This window comes from Onychomys torridus, chromosome 23 (genome assembly GCF_903995425.1).
Source record: "Onychomys torridus chromosome 23, mOncTor1.1, whole genome shotgun sequence".
NCBI lineage: Eukaryota > Metazoa > Chordata > Mammalia > Rodentia > Cricetidae > Onychomys > Onychomys torridus.
The window spans coordinates 49,598,259-49,617,640 of record NC_050465.1 but is presented as its reverse complement, the minus strand read 5'-3'; the positions used below and the strand labels follow the sequence as shown (position 1 = coordinate 49,617,640).

The window sequence follows — 19,382 nt, the reverse complement described above, 5'->3', positions numbered from 1 at the left end:
CCTGAGCTACATCCTGACCTGACCCAAGCAGCTTTTCTTTACTAGTGTCTCAGTTTGAATATGAGAACACGTTTCTCTTTGGATCACCAAGAAAGAAAAAGTGCTGCGCATTCCATTTATTTTCCTAACACCTGAAAAAAAATCATTTTTTGTGGGGCTAGTAATCCTGGGAACACAGATTAAGAAAAAGTGACCAGATTATCTTTACCTGTCCTTGTTACGCTAAGATCATGCCCTTCTGTGTTTTCTTCAGCCTTTTCCTCCTTTAATAAGAACAGGGCCCTTGCTGCCACTGCATGGTTTTCCACTTGCTCTGTGGTTGACCATCTATTCCCTTTGCCCACTACTTCTTTACCCAGGGCTGTTCTGTATGTGACCGCGCCTGAACACTATTCCAGAAACCTCTCCCAGGATTATGCAAACCTGAGCAACATCCTATAATTCTGCAATTAAGAGGTAGTTGTTACTGTTGTGACAAAACACATGCTGAGTTCAGATCTGCAGTGATGACACTTGGTGTTCAAATCACATGTGCTCATTTGTAAACACGTGTGTAGTCACAGATTTGGTCATCATTAGTTTGTAACTAATTTCAGGTTGATTGTGCCATCTTCTCCAATTCTCCTTATTGTGAGGAGGAGGGGCCATGTTTCTACTTGGCCTTCTTCCCTCATAAGTCATTCAGACCGCAGGGCTGTGAAGACAGAGTCAGCTCAGACATTGAAACACAAGCACAGTTATGACCTTGAGTTCCTGTGGCAGAGAGCATTCTGTTTGCTCACGACAAGAGCGGTGAGGCCAGCAGAGTGGTGCATATCTCCTGTCCCGGTGCTTTAGGCCAGGCTAGGTTAGAACACAGTGCAGTCTCTAGAATCAGCCTTGAAAGGAGAGAATCCAGTCCTCAACATTGTCCTCTGACCTTCACAGGCAAAACATGACGTGAAAATGTTGCCGCAGCCCACCAATAGTTCACAAGATAATAATAAATAAAAATTAAAAAGTAGCACTTTGGCGTTTTTGGTTTTTAATCATTTGCTTTGCCTGAAGGACAGTAGCTCAGCTATTTATTGGGACACGCCTGGTGTTAACATGTGATTAATGTCATGTTTAGACTAACAGGAAAGAAACTTTTACCCAAGAATACCACTGGCTTCTTCCCTTTGGTCAACAAGAGTTTAGTTTCTCCCTTGAGCTAATACTCATTTAAAAGGTTTTCTTTCTGGAAAATGCTTTCCAATGATAGTGGAGCTTGAGTGTTAAATCATCTTGCCAATAGAGGATGGAAAACTGAGAGCTTGAGGTATCAGGAGGGGATTAATTATAAAGCTGTTTTGCAAAATTCGCATTTATTTCATACCAAATTGCAAATTTTCCTAAAAACTACAGAGCCTGGGCTCTGAAGACCTAGACCCTGAGCTCAGCCTTGTTGTCAGAGTGGCTGGCTGCAGCAGCTGGGGATGTGTTCAGGGACCGAGGCAGCCATGTCAATGATGTGCTCTGTGGGAGGAAGGCAGTGCCTTGGATGTTCCAGAAGCCAGCTGTCTCTTTCTTTTCTGTCATTCCAGTTCACGAGGGCTGCTGTCAGTAGCTGCTGTCTGTCCTATTAGTCCGTGCTTTTACAGTCTCTGTAAGACATTCTTTTTTTTTTCCCCCCTTTTTGCTTTTGGGCTTAAGTAGCACCTGAAGAGAGAAGCCTTTTAAGGCCTGGGAGACTGGCCAGTGCCCTTTGTCCTTCTGCTCACCTACTAAAAGGTAGCATTGTTAACCTAATTCAGCGGGGCCCTGACTCAGTATAAACACTGTTCTGTACACCCAGGAAGACTAATTGAATTGTACAATACATCATTTTTTAGCAACAGTTTCAAGTGGACTGTACTTCACTTCCCTGAACACCATGAGGCTTTTTTCCCTCATGGGAGATATTTAAGTGCAGCAGATATTTAAACACAGGGAATACAACATGGAATTCAGAAACGACTCAATTTTGTCTTTCTGCATGGAGCTGGAGCTGGGAGGTGCCTGAGGACCCAGCCATGACTGCTTTGTTCTTCCCTGAAGGCCTGGCCCACCATGCTGTCTGGTATCTATCTGCTCGTGTCTTTGCCTCACAGATGAGAGAACAGAGGCTCCTGCACTGTGTACCTTGTTTCTGATTGCTAAAACAATTTAAGGTCTTGGCCAGCTCTGGGGGCTGTTTTGCAACCTGGATTTTCAGTCTATTAAGTTCCTTTAACTTTGTCACTCTCTGCAGGATATCATAAGGTCAGACTGCACAACAGATATCTCTGAAGTAAATAAACACACACACACACACACACACACACACACACACACGCACACACTTTAAGAAATTGTGTACTTTTGTAGTCTTGTAGGAAATGTAAACTTAGTGAGCTTTCCACTTTAAGAAGAAGATGGTGTTACTGAACCTTATGTTGGTGTGTAAGAAGCATACCTTTAATTAGTGCATAATAGCCTCACATCTAGTAACCACACTTCCGAAATACTATACACTGGGGGACTTGGTGATTTTGTCAGCCTGCTGTCCCCTCCTCCTGCTTCCCTGTCCACTCTGTCTAATGAGTCTCCACCTATAATTCCACAGCTAGATCCAGTGTCCGTTTGCTTCTCCAGGCCTACCTAGCTCTTAGTTCCCCAGGAAAGGTGATTCCTCTCCCTTAAGCTACCTGTGAGCCTCCATGGCTCTAGTGATGGCAGGCTGCGTGTGGTTTTTGTTTTGAGTCCTTTATCTTTTGTACTAAATAGCCCCTTGAGGGTAGGGCTTGAATTTTCTTTCTTCATTAGCAAGCTTCTGCTCTGGAATGTAAAGCATAGTGGATTTTCAGGTTTCTTTTTAATGAACAGAGTTGTTTATGGTAGTGACCAATCCCAGCCTTGCTTCTGGAGAGGGTTAGTGGGAACTTCTGGAGAGGTTTACCTCCATAAGTAGAGGCTCAGCCAACTCTGTGTATCACTAGGCAGTTTACACCCACGTATCAGGAAACTGGCGTGGAGAGAGTCCAGGTACCCACGTGATAGTACACTCCGCTATTTAAGGTTCTCTCTCTTTCTCTGGTGCATTGTATTGCCAGTGCACTCTTTACCTCTACTTAGAACGATGCCATTAAAAAAAAAAAAGCTGGATGGATACGTTGACTTGCATCAGCCTGCATTCACAGCCATTCTTCTATTTAGTCAATGCACTTTCCACGTAATTTTTCTCCCTCCATCCTTCCTTCTTTTTCCTTTTCTTGGGAATACCCATTTGTCTTAATATTCCTGTTAATATTTCATAATATGTGTAGTTTTTCTGTTTTAAAAGATACTTCCCCCCGGAGCGGAGGACCGAACCCAGGGCCTTGTGCTTGCTAGGCAAGCGCTCTACCACTGAGCTAAATCCTCAACACCAAGATACTTATTTAAAGTGTGGTTCCCAGGCAGAGTGGGCGGGTACGGAAAAGCTGGGTGATTCACCAGCACTGATGGCCAGAGTTTGTTTTGCAGGTGTCCAAGCAGGCCAAGGAGTTCCTGGAGTATGTGTACGAAGAGCCCCTGATCGACATCCAGCAGGAGAACCCCATGCTGTACCTCCACGCGGAGCCGCTGGCCACCGTGGCCCGGCTGCGGCAGCAGCTGAAGTCGCTCCGAGCCTATTTATTCAGCTGCCGGGCAGCAGTGGCAGAGGACCTGCGCCGCAGGTGAGCCCAGAGAGTGCCAGCCCACTCCAGTTTGTTCTTACGGCCTGCCCAGGACGCTGGCCTGCCCAGGACGCTGGCCTCCCCAGGACGCCGGTCAGGTACCCCTGAGCACCTTTCCAGGGCAGCCCGTTCCCAGGTCTGTGTGTCTCCCAACTCCACCTCCTGCCTCTGGCTCTTTTTCCTTTCTCCTTTGACCACCTCGGTCAGTTGAGTCAAGAAAAAGTGAACACCACTTCTCAGCCTAACTCAAGGCCTTGAACCCATGAGTGAGTGCTCAGAGCAGTAAGGCCTTCCCTACCTGGATGCTAATGTAAGGTCCTACCCCAGGGGCTTTTCTGCAGGTTATATAGGCAGGTCTCAGAGCTTTTCTAGGCTTTAGTTACTGCTTACCATCTGTAAGCATGAGCAGGTTTGAAATATTTCACAACTAAAAAGAACTTTTAGAAACGTGGTTATTCAATTTTTTTTTTTTTCTATACAAAGTCAAACATACAAACTTTGTAACTGTGACAGGCAGGGAAGCTTGGCATTAAAACGTACATCCTAGACTTCTGCCCTTCACCTTGCACTTGGTACAGGCTGCTCTTCTTTCTGTAACTGAGTCAGCTCATCGTTCATAGAACACACAAGGCCAAGCCAAACTCACATTCTTAAAATGAAATTGAAACGTGCTTGGTCTCTTAAAATTCCTTCTTTACAGTTGTATTTTATGAGCATTTAAATTCTCACCCTTGGCGTATACGAACCAGTTTAGACTTGAAGTAATTGTTGATGGCATGCATAAGTCCCTAAAATATCTTTTGATTTTTTTTTTCATTTTAATAGAAATGACAAGCCTCATACATTAGTCATAGTAAATGTTTTTGGAAGTCAACCTACCTGCAAGAGCCCTTGGAAAGAATCAAAATGATAGAGGTTCAGTTAGATCCAAAGAAACCGACATGACCTTAGGCATCTGAAGAAGACATTTCAGAAACAACTCAATCTAAACCATGGGTGAGCTCTTATGAAATAATAATGAAGCCAGGTTGTGGTGGCTCACACCTTTAATCCCAGCACTTGGGAGGCAGAGGCAGGAGGATCTCTGTGAGTTCAAGGCCAGCCTGGGCTACAGAGTGAGTTCCAGGAAAGGCGCAAAGCTGTCTTAAAAAAAAAAGGAAAAGAAAGAAATAATAATGAAAAGTCAGCTGCCATGGAGTGAAACACTTCTCCTTCAGCTACATAGTTGTTTTTCTAGAAAGTAGTAGAGACTTACTTTCATACAGTCGAGGCAGATCTTAATTTTAAAGGCAGAGCTCTTTTGGGGACCTGGAGAGATGGCTCAGCAGTCAAAGTCACATGTATTCCAGAGGGTTTGACTCCCAGCAGCCAACATGGCAGCTGACAACTGCCAGTGACCCAGTGCCAGGGGATCCTGTGCCCTCTTCTCTCCTGGTGGGCACTGCCTACACACGGTGTGCATACATGCATGTAGACAAAACACCCATACTCATGGAATAAAATAAGTACATCTAAAAAAAAAAATCTCAGGACCTTCTTTGAAAGACAGTAGAACTCTGTGTGTTCAGTTCATTTAGCATCTGAATTAGAATAAAGACTTTCTTTTTTAGCCCTCAAAATATTCTTATTTGCTACTTCAGTACTTTTTGGCTTGGCGCAGAGCTTATGTTTTGTGTACCTATATTTGCAGATGATACGAACATAGGCACATGGGACTCCTACTAGATCCCTTTCCAGAATAGTGTTTAGCTTTGGTTAAAGTATTCCAATTAGGGCATGCCTTTGCAAATTAAATAGAAGGCCCCTTCTCTTGGGGATGACTAGCAGCCTCCACTCCAGCAGTGTGGTGCTTTGCCCCAGGGTACTATGCCTTATAGCCAGACCACCAAGAGAGAAGTAGGGTTAGGACAGAGGCCGTGAGAGGCTCTTCCCAAAGCCATGAGAGTAAAGACAGCCATCCTCCTTTCCTTTCCATTCCCTTCTTTCTTCTGGGCAGGCTTGCTCATGGCCATTGCATAAAGCAACGTGTATAGTTTTGAGTGTCTAGACGGACAGGCCGATGGCTATTAAATGTCACTTGAGAGCACTGGACAGTGAGCAAGACCAACCGTCCACTAAGTGTGAGGAAGATGTCTCTTAATTATTTTGTCCTTGCTTCCCTATTTCTTCTTATCATGATGTCCAACCAGCCCATCCATCCAGACCTACAAAGAGTTGGAATGAGTAAATTAGAGAAAGAACTGATCAAATCAGTCAGAATATTTAGTCAGGCGTTTCTCTTGGAAAGGCCAGGCTCCTCTGGGCATTTAGTACAGTTTCCTTAACTGAGTCTTTTTCCTTCTCCCCTTCCTGCTTACAACTATTTTGAAACCTTTTCTTTTCTTTTTTTTTTTTTTTTTTTTTCGAGACAGGGTTTCTCTGTGTAGCTTTGCACCTTTCTGGATCTCACTCTGTAGCCCAGGCTGGCCTCGAACTCACAGAGATCCACCTGCCTCTGCCTCCCGAGTGCTGGGATTACGGGCGTGCGCCACCACCGCCGGCTGAAACCTTTTCTTAATAAACTCCAATTTTGCTACATTAAAGCAATGTCTACTTTAGTTTCGGAGATACCTGATAAATCTTTCCTCTCCCAGAAATTTACAAGACTTCATAACTAGTCTAGCTTGTATCAGTTTTCCCTCCCCAGTCAAACCTTTCGGTTAGATGCATTATTGACGTTCACAGAGGGGTTCAAAGTCTGCCCCAATGTAGCCAAGTCTGTTGTTCTACTTTCTCTCATAGCGTGTACTTCCAACGAAGACTATTGTTCCACTCCATACAGTCACAGTTGTGGGGATGAAGCCTGTTTGCATACTGAAGCATTTGGGAGGGTGCTGCTACCTAGTAGGCCTCACTATACAGTATTATTATTATTATTATTATTATTATTATTATTATTATTAATAGTGCTTTCATATCAGATGGTTCTTACCTCTGACTTCAGTGTTCCACTGAAAAGCCACTCCTGATGTCCCCTCTGCCAGAACTAATGCAGTGCTATTTCTGTATGAGGAGAGACGCACACAGGGAAGTGGGCTAGAAAGCTACTTGGGTGTCTGTGTGTGTGGCAGTCTGACCCTGAGGGGAAGCAATGAGATATTGTTTCCTAGCGAACCTTCCAAGAAGCCCATTCTCTTTTGTTGAGTTTTCATTTTTTTAGGTTCCCTACACTTAGGTACTGTTAAGATGATGTTGGGATAGTACATCCCTGAATCCCAGGACTTAGGTCTGTAGAGGTAAGAGGATCAGGAGTTCAGGGTTACCTTTGGCTATATATAGTATATTCAAGACCAGTCCAGGCTGCTAGAGATCTTGTCACACTAAAATAAAGTGCAGTAAAAATAAATAAAATATTTGGTGACTGGATGTGGTGGCACACACTTGTCATCCCTGCATTTATGAGGCTAAGGCAGGCAGTGTGCAAATTTAAAGCCGTTCTGTGCTGCATAGAGAGTGTGAGTTCCGCCAGGGCTCTATTGCAAGACTGTCTAAACAAACAAGCAAATACAAAGAGAAGGGTGGCAGGCAGGTGAAGACACTTGCTTCCGAGTCTGAGAGCCCGAGTCTGATCCCCAGAACCCGTGTGGTAGAGGAAAGAGCCAACGCCTACAAACTTGTCCTTACACTTGCCCATGCAGCCCGTAGCACGAATGTGTGCACCAACACACAAGCACACAAAGTGAATAGAAAAGATCAGTGTACTAGTGATAAGTAGTGCTCTTACAGCTTTCTATATATATGGGAAAGTATGTGGACAGGGTGGGTCCTCATATCATCTCAAATCTTTTGACCTCTGTTGAAATATGACTTTTAATGCAATGATCTCTCAGACTTTCTATGACAGTACTTCCCACAGCAACCAGCATATCATTTCATCCCTGCTGTCTTCTTTGTCTATAAATATGAAAAGGGATTATTACCTACTTAATAAGCTAAAATTCCCATTTCCAGAGCCACTTCACACCTGTTCTTTCATTTCTACAGAAATGAGATTTTTAATAACAAAATAAGCCAACATTGGAACACCTTTCCAGATGCCGAGCTCATCCGTAGTGTACATTTTAGGGCCCCTCTTTAAGCAGAGGACAGAGCATCTCAGGGCAGGGAAAGAAGCTGGACCAGTTAGGGATGAATATTCTCAGACCCTCATAAAGAGAGTAGCAGAGGGGGTGCTGATGGGAACCGGGAAACAACAGAAATGGCCGAGAATTTGGTTCCTAGCTAGTCGTAAAAGGCATTTTCTTCCTGCCTTCAGAATGAGAGTGGTCATTAATCACCAGCAAGTAGGCCCAACATGCCGAAGACCTGTCAGCACCGTATAAACAGAGTAAAGCAAACTGTTAATATTGCTGTCCCGAGAAAACTGGAAACAGACTGATTAATCGTATTGGCGCTTGACCGCCAGGGAGCCAGCTTCGGTCTCTGCCTTATTAGGGAAGTCACAGTTTGCTTTTAGGCCCCTTGTTATTATGACTGTACGGTTTTCGTCCTCACTGTTTTTGTTATTGTTGTTAAATGGATGTCTCCATCTCGAATCTCTGCTGCAAATCTTGACTGGCAGCCCTGATTAGTTTAGAAAGAGTCAGTGTCTTCTATGAAGCCTCAAGTGTTTACAGCGCTGACAGTCCTGTTGCTGATGACTCCCAGATGGTGACCCTGCCGAATTAGCTCAAGGCCTCGTTAACTCTGTGTTGTTAGAAGAGTTATTTATTGTGTCCACACATGAAGGTGTGTGAAGAACTCTGGGTAATTGCGGCGGTGTCAGGAAGCATGGGATCAGCAGCCATTAAGGGACTTGTTTTGGAGGGACATGAGGAAGAACTGCCTGTTTGTTCAACTCAGCTCAGGGCTGGGAGGATAGGTGTAAATCAGAGGTCCAAAACAGGAGCACACACGCACACGCACATGCACGCACACGCGCGCACACACACACACACACACACACACACACACACACACACAGAGCTTCCCACTTCTCTTTGCAATTCTGAAGCTCTCCTTGCACAGGGCTTCCCTCATCTTTATGTAGCAGAAATCTGGCTCAGATCTAGGACTCTCTGCCTTCCTGTAGCCTCTGCTACTCCCAGTGTCCCTACAAGCCCAGCAGCTCCTGGAAGGTCGAATAATGCCTGCCCTGTTTCTTAATCTCAGCCCGTCTCATTCATTCACAGAGGTTCCTGGGTTTGTAGGCATTTGAGATTTGTAGCCCTGGATTCGTAAGTGTAAATGATAAGAACAGTGTGTCTTGGATATTGGAGCCTTAGCTCTTAGTTTCTAAGCTTTCAGGTTGGGGTACCAAAGGCTGGCGGCATTCTTAGATTTTGTTCTGTCAAAAGACCGACATGAAGGCACTTATAAGAAGTAGCAGAAACAGTATGAGGTCAACTTGGATGTTTCTCACAGGATGGGTTGGGGTAGGCTGGTACAACATGCTTCCCTGGAGTAGCAATTCCAGGTCACCACGAAGCCAAAGATTGCAGCTAGACCCCAAGACCAAAGAGGGGGACAAAAACAATAATGTTAAAGCACCAGTGCAGGTGGCTTTATAGGCCCTGAAGGTAGACATTCCTGCCCCAGAGCTCACCTCTGTAACAGCTCTCAGAGCTGGTTGTCTCACCTGTAAATGAGAAAGTCTGGAGGTAAGGGGAAGTACCTGGAACAGAGGATGTGCTCGGTAATGTTAGCTGGCCTGTTTTCAATAAGCATTGAAACTCAGGAAGAGACAGGAGATAAATAGGGAGAAAGAGGCAGAAGCAGCTGAGCCTAGAGGCATCAGAGAGTCTGGGTCTTTTCGTGTAAAGAGTGCATCATTAGGAGGAGTCCCCAGATGTGGACTGTGGCCCTGCAGTGATGGCACAGAAGACTCCCTCAGAACATGTCCTGATTGCTGTAGCACAGTTAACTAATACCTTGTCCTTTCGTTTTCTTCACCTGGGTAATCGAAAACAGAGGCAGAGTAGCCCTCTCTCCCACCACTCCCTACGCTGTGTCTTCAGGCATCCCTTTGACTACTGAAACTTAAAGAAAACCTCCCTTTTCTCTCTGCCCACTCACTTTTTTGACTTGAGACTGGGCATTGCATTCTTGGAAGACATTGTGACTTCTGCAGACTCCTTTTTTTGGTGGCCCTCTGACCACTGTGGCTCCTTTCTCCCGGGTCTGTTGTCTTGGTGGCCTTCTTTATCCTCCAGCTGTTTTGAGTTCCCGTCTGCACCTTTGCTGCCTCCGTGCCTTCCTCTGGCTCTCTAGCAGCAGGCGTGAGAGGCCGCACCTCCGCTGCCTTTCTTCATGTTCTTAGTTCCTACCTAGAGACTGTCCAGCAGCCCCGTGCATGCTGGAAGGATCCTTTTCCTTAGAGGACCCTTGGTGGTCAGCTGCAGGGAGAGCAGCATGATCCATCTACAAGTCTGCAGTGACTGGGAAGAGATCACCACCAGCTTGTGTCTCTAGCTGCCTACTGGCTGTTTTCACTGATGTGTCCATAGAAGCCTGAGAAAGACCACATCTATGTAACCTCGTCCGTTTCACTTCATGTCACATCATTTTCTTACTTTTCTGTAGTCTGAACTCTGTACGCTTTGCTTTAAGGTTCACTAAGAGCTAGTCACATGCTTCTTTTATTTTTTGTTCCTGTCCCCCTGTGTCTGGCCTCTCGTCACCTGTTTCTCTAGTTTGCTCACTGGGAATCCTGGCTCCGCTAGATCCTGTAACCAGTCCAGGTAATAGCGGTCCAGCCATAGAGCGACTGACTAGACCGTATATAGTTCAGCTACCTACAGACTATGACAGCACCCCTGGTGGTCATCTAGTCCCTGTGATCTGACCGTGACTACTTGTATGGCTTCATCTTTCACATGGCCCCTGGTGGATCATAGAGACCCCACCCAGCCACTCTCAGCCAGCCCGCTCCCAGCAGTGATCATCTGGACCACTCAGTTGACGCTTAGGTGCCCAGTGCCTTACATCTCTTGCTGACTCCTGGAAGGCTCTTAGAGGACAAGGTTGTTCTGCTCTGTGTTAGAGCCAAAATAGAAATCTGCATCAGGGTTTGGGGATTTAGCTCAGTGGTAGAGCGCTTGCCTGGCAAACACAAGGCCCTGGGTTCGATCCTCAGCTCAAAAGAAAAAGAAAAGAAACCTGCATCAGTTAGCTGTACCGTATGAGCTTATCAATCATTAAAATTATGCCATTTAACACTTTTCAGAATTCCTTACAGTTATTGGGGTTTTTATCAATTAGAGAGACTTCCTCAGAAATCTGTAATTTTCTTTATCGCAGTCCCTTTAGGCACATAGGACCAAGGCCACTTAGAAAAGAAGGAAGAACTGCAGCTGAGAGGCGCTGCCTTGCCCACAGAGAAAGGCTAGTTAGCGGCAGAGCCCAGCTGGAGCTGCGTTTTCTCATGCTCAGATCACTGCTACTTCCCCAGTAAATGATGGTGACATCCGAGGTCTCCATACTCTTTAGAAAATGTGTTTTAGACAAGGTCTTCCTATGAGGCTGGCTCTCGCCATGTAGAACAGACTGACCTTGAACTTTCAGTGACCCACCTGCCACTGCCACCCAGATGTGTGTCACCACTCCTGGCTGATGCTCCTAAGAGGACTCTCTCATTCCTCCTGAAGACTTGATTGAGGTCCTTTAGAAGAGTATGAAGAAGGACAGGGCAGTCAGCACACAGTGGGGAGTGGGAAGGTAAGATGGCTGACTGGTGTGTGCCTGGCCTCAGCAGCAGGCTCTGTCACCCACGGGGAGCCAGGAAAGACACTGGCTTAGTGCCAGCAAGTACATTTTATATAGGTCACCATTTGCCAGACCTTTCCATTTCCCAGACCCGGAAACCTAAAATAGAAGTATATCAGTACCTACAGGGTTGTTTTATGTATGTCTCTAGCCAAAACAGACACTAAAAACAAACAAAATATTATTATTTCATCTCATATAAGAATATCATAACACTAAAAAAAAAAACCCTAAGAACTTTAAAAAAGAAAATTAATTTTAAAAGTTTTCAACTATCCCCGTCACTGCCCATTTTACCCTAGGCCACTGAAAACATCCCTGAGACTGATACCAGCTGCTGGACAAGCTCCTCTTAAATCCCATGTTTCTCTTCACTCAAATCATTCCGTTCTGGAGAGTACATGGCTGCTCTGTCAGTTCCCATTCTCTGTCGTTGAAAGTATGGGCTGGGTCTTGATAGGCTGGTACAGCCCAAGTGCCCATTGTGAAATAAATCTGAACTCTCTTCTTTCCGATGCTGGCCAAGGGGAACCAGTACCTTCAAGCCTGGATTCCTGGTGAGCAGCGCAGGGTTGGGTTAGTGTCCGGGAAGGGAAATGGGGACCTGTTGTTTGTCAATTTTGTCTTTGGCTGGTGGGACTGAAGCAGCATCCTGACTTGACTTTCTTCTTCCTCATTAGTCTCCTTTCTTGTCTCACACTGTATTTGAGATGGTGGTTATATCTAGTATGAGTTCCCACCAAAGTGTTAGATTTACTAATCAGTAGGTGCTGTCTGTCATGAAGATTGCTGTTTTTATCAACATTATCCCGTCAGGATCTTGTTGGGTCCCCTTCCGTTTTACCCAGAATTACCCAGGTTTTATAGTGAGTTCACTGGAAGTTTGAGGCTAAGTCCAGGAGATGAAATGGAGTTTCCACAGTTAATAGTATCTCAAGTTTCCTATGTCCAAACCAAGCTCGAAATCCCTGTCCCACCTACTATTGTAAACCATCCTGTCGGCGGAAGTTTCTGTCCTGCAAGCCGCTCCCAAGTAACCACACAGAACCTTAATATTAACAATAAATGCTTGGCCAGTAGCTTGGGCTTGTTACCGTCTTGCTTTTACATTTAAATTAAGCCATATTTCTTATCTATGCTTTGCCATGTGTCTTGGTACCTTTTCTCAGTATGGCATGCCCATCTTGCTTCTCTTTGCATCTGCTCGCTAGTCCAAACTCCACCCTCCTTCTTCCCAGAATCCTCCTAGTCTGGCTCTCCCATCCAATCTCTTTCTGCCCAGTTATAGGCCAATTAGTTATTTATTAACCAATGAGAGTAATACATATTCACAGAGTACAGAAGGATTATTCCACAGCACCACCCTCTTCCCTGTGTCACTTAGGACACCTCCATCCATCCATTTTCCCAGGCCAAACACTTCCTCTTGGCAAACCCTGGCAGCTTCAAACTATCTCCTCTTTCCCACTGTCGGTGCTGATACCTGGTCCACGGCACCATTGTGTTCTCCTGGATTGTCACAGTCACTGGTCCCCTGCTTCAGTCTGTTCGTAAGATTCTGGCTGCAGAAAATGTGCAGATTGGGTGATGTCACTTCTGGCCCAGCTTATCTAGTAGCTTTACCTTCCACTCAAAGCCAAAGCTGGAGCTGCACAAAGTCTTGCATTAAGTCTCTGTTTCACCTCCCACCACCTCCTGCCTCTGTTGCAGTCAGACTGGCCTTTCTGTTGGTCCTTAAACAAACTAAGAAGGCTCCTGCCTGAGTGTCTGCATCATCTACTTGCTCACCTCTTCTAGGTCTTTGTGCGTCATCACTTTAAAGAAGTATCCTTCACTGTATTTTGAATTCCCACCAGTGTGCAACTTAGCATCCTGCCCCTAATCCCTCCTGTCTTCTTTCATTGCCTGTTCACAGCTGGCATAGAATGGTTGGTTATTTTGTCTTTGTTCAACATATGCTTCTGCTCTTTCCCTAAGAGGTAAGCTACACCAGGCCATGGCTTTTTGGGGATACATGGCTGTATCCCCAGGGCCTGGAACAGCACCTGATATGGAGTGGAGACTAATAAATATTTTTCTTATTATATATAATATATATGTATACACATATAATAATATATGTTGAATAAGTTCATTGAGTAGATAAGATTCAACTACACAGTTTCATGTGGTCCAACTGGGTTTTGCTTATAGCAATAGCTGATTCATCATAGAAAACAAAAACAAGAGAGCACCCACTATTCTTCCACTCCTGGGCATTGTTTTCTAGAATTTTGTCTCTACCCATGTTTCTTTCCCATTAAGATGGTTTCATTGTATGCTATTTTTTATGTAATCATGTCACTTAGCTGTACACTTTTGAGATAGGGTTCCGGTCTATACTCAGGCTGGCCTTAAAGTCATGACAGTCCCCCTGCTTCAGCCTCTCAAGCTCTGGGATTACAGGTCTGAGGCAGTATGCCTGACAGAACATCTTCAATGTCAGTAAATGTTTAAAAAAATCATGAATTACTGAGTGAAACTGCTATTTTGTTGTGTTCCTAGGCATAAAAGAGTATTACTATTGAATACTTCACTCAAAAAGAGCCTAGCAAATAATGAGATGGTAAAAATACCTTCCTCCATAGGCTGGGGGAGGATGGCTTACTGGGCAAAGTACTTGTCATCCGCCAGGAAACCTGAGTTTGAATCCCTAGCACTCATGTAAAGGCTGGCCACGATAGTACATGTCTGTAACCCCAGTGCTGGTGGTGTGGAGACAGGCAGGTCCCTAAGGCTACTGGTCAGCCAGCTTAGCAGAAATGGTGAGTTCCAGGTTCAGTGAGAAGTATAGTATGTCTTAAACTAAGGTAGAGAGTAATAGAGGAAGTTAACCTTGTGCCAACCTCTGGTGCCCGATCACACAAACATGCACACGCACACGTATGCACACGCACGTGCACACACACTCATGAGGGAGGGGCGCATAGTAAATGGAAGGAATATTTGATATAAAATACTGCATTCTATTTTGATTCAGATACACTTAATTTAGGGTTGGGGAGGTGGCTCAGTGGCAACCGTACTTGTGAGACAAGCATCAGGACCAGATTGTGGGTACCAGAAAGCTGTGGAAGTGCTGGCTGGCCGGGCATGGTGGCCAGCGAGTAATTCTAGCCTCAGAAGGCAGAGGCAGAACCCTCAGACCAAACTGGCTAGCAGGACTAACCATGTCAGTAAGCTCTAGGTTTGATAGAGAGCCCTTGACTTAATAAGTAAGATGCAAGAACAATTAAGCATGTTTCCCCACATCAGCTTTCAGCCTCTACACACACACACACACACACACACACACACACACACATGCACGCACACACACGCACACATGCACACTCACACACAATGGGGAGTTAGAGAAAAATATGCTTAATTTAAGAGGCTAATTTGTTATGAACACACAGATCTTAAAATCCACTCAGAGTATGTTTAGTGTCTCTGGTGTTAGGAATATCTTGTTATAAAAATATGAGATCTAAGTGTGCAAAATGTGGTTAATACTGAATTTTAGAAGAGTAAGTCCATTCATTAACAGTACTGTCATAAAGTGTGTGTGTGTGTGTGTGTGTGTGTGTGTGTGTGTGTGTGTGTAGAGGCATTCACATGCCACAGTGCCTGTGTGAAAGTCAGGTTCTTTCCTACCGCCTTATGGGATCTAGGGACTGGGGGTCAACTTCATCATCAGACCTGGACACTAGCACCTCTACCAGCTGAGCCATTTCCCTGGCCTAACATTCTCCCTAAAATAGAACCGTTAAAGACCAGTAATTTATTAGACTTCAAGTGTATTAATAGCACTTCTTTATGCTCAGTACGTGAATACAATTTTTTTTTTTATTCTCTAGAATTAGCCAGGCTTCTTTGGCTAGTTTCAGCTTAGTTCATTTAAACTGTTACCAGTTAAAGTTGGGCTACAGTTTTAACAGACCAGCTGCACGAATCTACCAGAGCTCAGAAAGTATAAAATATAGATGCCATTTTTGAAAATGTTTAAAGCAACTATGCTTAGTTTACATCATAATTGATTTTCTTTTCGACCAACTCTAGAAACGTTGTTTGCAAGTTGCCTGTCATGCTGTTTTCTTGCAGTGCCCCCCTTCTTTGGCTTTCTCCAGAGGTCATTCAGCCAAAAGTATATATTAGATATCTAATGGACAAATACACACATCAATATCGTAAATCTAAAATGGAGCTAGAGACTGCCTGCAAGACAGTACCATGCCGTAGCCAACAGATTAGTAGGCTTGGAGGAAGGAGTGCTGGAAAGGTGTGTATTAAAAATGCTAAACTGTATACATGTACAACTCTTTACTGAAAAATACTTCAGAAAGTTAGGAGTAATTTTGTCTTATTCCATAATTAAATGGAATATATATATATATATCTCATTACCTAAAATCACTTGCTGGAACACTGTAGGAAAAGTATGACAAACTGCTTTAAGAATTTGAGCTGGGGTATATAAAAGCAATGTAATCTGTCACTTTTATAACCAAACCCCAGAATAATCACAGCCTGAATTACTTCCCAAGCATCGCTACTCCAGTCTTTAGATTGTTGCTAAGTAGCTTACACATACTTTCTGAATGACCAGGTAAAAGAAACCCTTATTTCTTGTAACTATCTGCTCAGATATAATACCTTGTGCAATCTTGCCACTTTTTCAACCAATGAGATTAGCAAAATGAGGCATCCAGAGAAATGATTGAAGCTTATTTCTTCCATGTGGGTTCTCATCGAAATACCTGCCTTTGATTTCAAATTGTTTTTCCATTAGCTCAGATCATAGCTGGACGCAGGAGTCCTCTCCACATCCAGCCTAATGTAACTATTTCAAGAGAGTTTGCAGCTCCTATCTCGAACACCAAATTGCTTCTTCCTGGGATGCCTCTCAGTGCTTTTTACAGATTCCAGTGTGGGTGCTTATGCCCTCCAAACCAAAGACATAGTGGCTTCGGCAACTCAGTGCAGTTTACCTACCCTGGGTCACATATCCCTGCAAACACAGTAGTGATATGTGAATAAATGGCTTTCTTTGTAAATGATCCCTTACTCACCTCTATCTATTTTTCTTTGAGGCCCTTATTATTCAGAATCAAATTCTGGAGGTTTGCATTTGGTATTATCTTTTTGATTGTGTATCTGAATATGTATGTTACAGGTTTTTTTCTTTAAAGCCTGTTTGAATTGAGATATTTCCATTACAACACCCCTTCACTTTAATCATGTGTGCATGTGTGTGCGCATGTGCGTGTGCATGTGCATGTGCATGTGCATGTGCGTGTAGAGGCCAGAGGACAGCCCAGGGTGTTATTCCTCAGAAGCCATGCAGCTTGCTTTTTGAGACACAGTGTGTCATTGGCCTAGGGCTCACTGATTTGGCTAGGCTGGCTGGCCAGTGAACCCTAGGGGTCTCCCTGTCTTTGCCCCCCCCCCCCTGCCAGTACTGGAAGTACTTGTGACCACACCTGGCTTCTTAAAAAACATGTTTTTATTCTTTTGACAGTTTCATACATGTATATACTGAATTTAAATCATTTTTATCCCATCACCTTCTCTCCCTGAAAGTCTCCTTCTTCCCCCAAGGCCCCTCCACTTTCGCGTCTGTCTGTGTGTGTGAGCCACTGAGTTTAATTAGGGTTGCTTGAAGCAGCATGGGCAGGAGGTTATTTACCTCATGGATGGCTGTGCTACTAAAGAAAGCGAGACCCTTCCCCCAGCCGTGTTAACTGTCAGTAGTCCTTCAGGGGACCGGAGAGAGAGCTTAGGACCCAGAGCATGTCGTGCTCCTACAGGACCCGAGGTTCTTAACATCCACATTGGGCGGCTCACAACTGCCCGTAACTGTAACACCAGCTCCAGGAGCACCTGACTCCCTGGGCCTCTGTAGGCACCTGCATTCATGTATACACATCTACACATAGTTAAAACTCATTTTTAAAATCTTTAAAAATAAAATGAAAAGAACACTCAAAAGTCTACTTAAAAAAAAACAAAAAACAAAAACAAAAACAAAAAAAAACCCACCATCCCTCAGGGAGGGATGAATCATATTCCCTCCTATGATGAAATCTTGACAGGCCCAATGTTTTGCACATCTGTGTATGCATAGATGTAGTGAGTACGTGGGGGTAGCCACCACATCATGTCCAGAAGGTATCTTCTGCAGCTTACTTCCCCACCCACCCTCCAGTTCTGCTATTTTTCATTTATTTATTTTTGTCCCCTCTTTCACTATTTCCTAAGCCTTGGAGAGAGTGACGCCAGTATCCCACTTAGGGCTGAGGACTTCACCATCCCTTATCCTGAGCACCGTGACTGGTACCAGTTTCTGGGTCAGTAAGAAACTTCTCTGACAAAGGCCGAGAGCTGCACTCACCCATGGATATAATAAATGAGTATTTAGAAGGCATTTGATCACATTTGTTTATCAAAACTGTAGTGGTGAGTTTCCCCAGGGCCTCTGACCTTCCCGCTCACAGTTCTCGACCGGGTTTACAGCATATATTGATTGTTGCTCCATCCTATGGGTCAGGCCTTGAATCCGATCGGGAAGCAGTGGGTTGCCCCCATAACACTCAGTGCCTGGTGTCTTGATGTGTGTTCTGGGGACTGAACTCAAGTCCTCCTGCTTAGTCAACAGTTGCCCTGCCAACCAAGCCCTCTTTCCAGCCCCGGTCTTTGGGTTTTTAGGTGCCTGCCAGTTGTGTATCTCTGGGAACCGAGCTTCCTGGGTATGTTCCATACATTAATAATTCCGTCAGAATCTTGTGAAGAGCCCGCTTCCCTCAGAGCCTGACTCGGTCCTTTTACTGTCATGAGTATTGGGGCTTGGTGGGAGTTGAAGTCCTCAGAAATTAGTCAGGTTAAATGAGTCTTGATTTATTTAGTTTAATCTCATAGAACAAAATGAGATGAGGTTCTCTAGCTTTTTATTTTTTTAAGACTATTGCCTTTGATTTCTTAGGCAATTATCTCCGAATGTTTAACCCCAAGTGTCAGCTAATATAAGGGCTCTGAATCATACATGACCTTTTCCCCTTCTCGTTTTCATCTTTTCTCACTTTCCTCATTAGAACAAGCTATAAACGAAGCCTAAGTTACCTTCCCAGTGTGTCAGACTGTTGCAAAGATGATAAAATAGAACCGTTGCTACTGGATCTGGATGTGCTAGCTGATGGCTGCCGTCCTCTGGCGGCCTTCTTCGGGCTTCTTTGGTACCAGAGAAATAGATGTTGCTACCTGTCAGTGATGTGGTTTCCTTTGATGGATGAGACATGGGGAGTTGACTTTATCTCTTTAGTCCTTTGGCTTGAGCGCAGGACCTGCTAGATGAATTTGCATTGCCATGGGCAGGGCATGTGGTTGGCCTGCTGTGGAAACGCTGCTGGGCCTCATGATTAATGGTGTTATAGTGCAGGGAGGCCACTTAATGCATAGAAAGCCCAAAGGAAGGCAGCAGCCTCATCTGAAAACAAGAGAGATGACTTGCAGCAAGGATCCTGTTTACTACAGGACCGAAGTCAGATGACCTTTGCGTCGTTTGCAGCTTTGTGACCCTAATATGGTGAAATTTGCAAGTTACATAGGTGAAATTAATAAATAATACCCTTTACATAACATTTTAGTCAAATGAAGAAATTGTGCGTGTATGTGGTGTGTGTGATGTGCGGGCGTTCACACACAAGCTTGTGTATTGGAAAGAACTTGCCGTTGGCCCCACATCCCCTTTCCTGGAGGTCTTTCTTGGGGCAGGCTCTGTTCTTTACCCCTATGTCTGTGTTCCTGCCGCTGCACTGACTTCTTTGTTTCCGCTTGTAAGTATGCCCACATCTCTACCATTCTTATCTCAATCCTAAATCCTTC

At 44.6% G+C, this 19,382-nt stretch overlaps 1 protein-coding gene across 1 annotated transcript in view; it reads left to right on the top strand.

Moving 5' to 3' along the window:
* Plekhm3 (pleckstrin homology domain containing M3) overlaps positions 1-19,382 on the top strand; it is a 162,477-nt gene that overhangs the window by 67,458 nt on the left and 75,637 nt on the right. Inside the window, exon 5 of the mRNA XM_036173200.1 lies at positions 3,505-3,698. Within this exon, the coding sequence (XP_036029093.1) occupies positions 3,505-3,698 (194 nt within the window). The remainder of the gene's footprint in view (positions 1-3,504; positions 3,699-19,382) is intronic.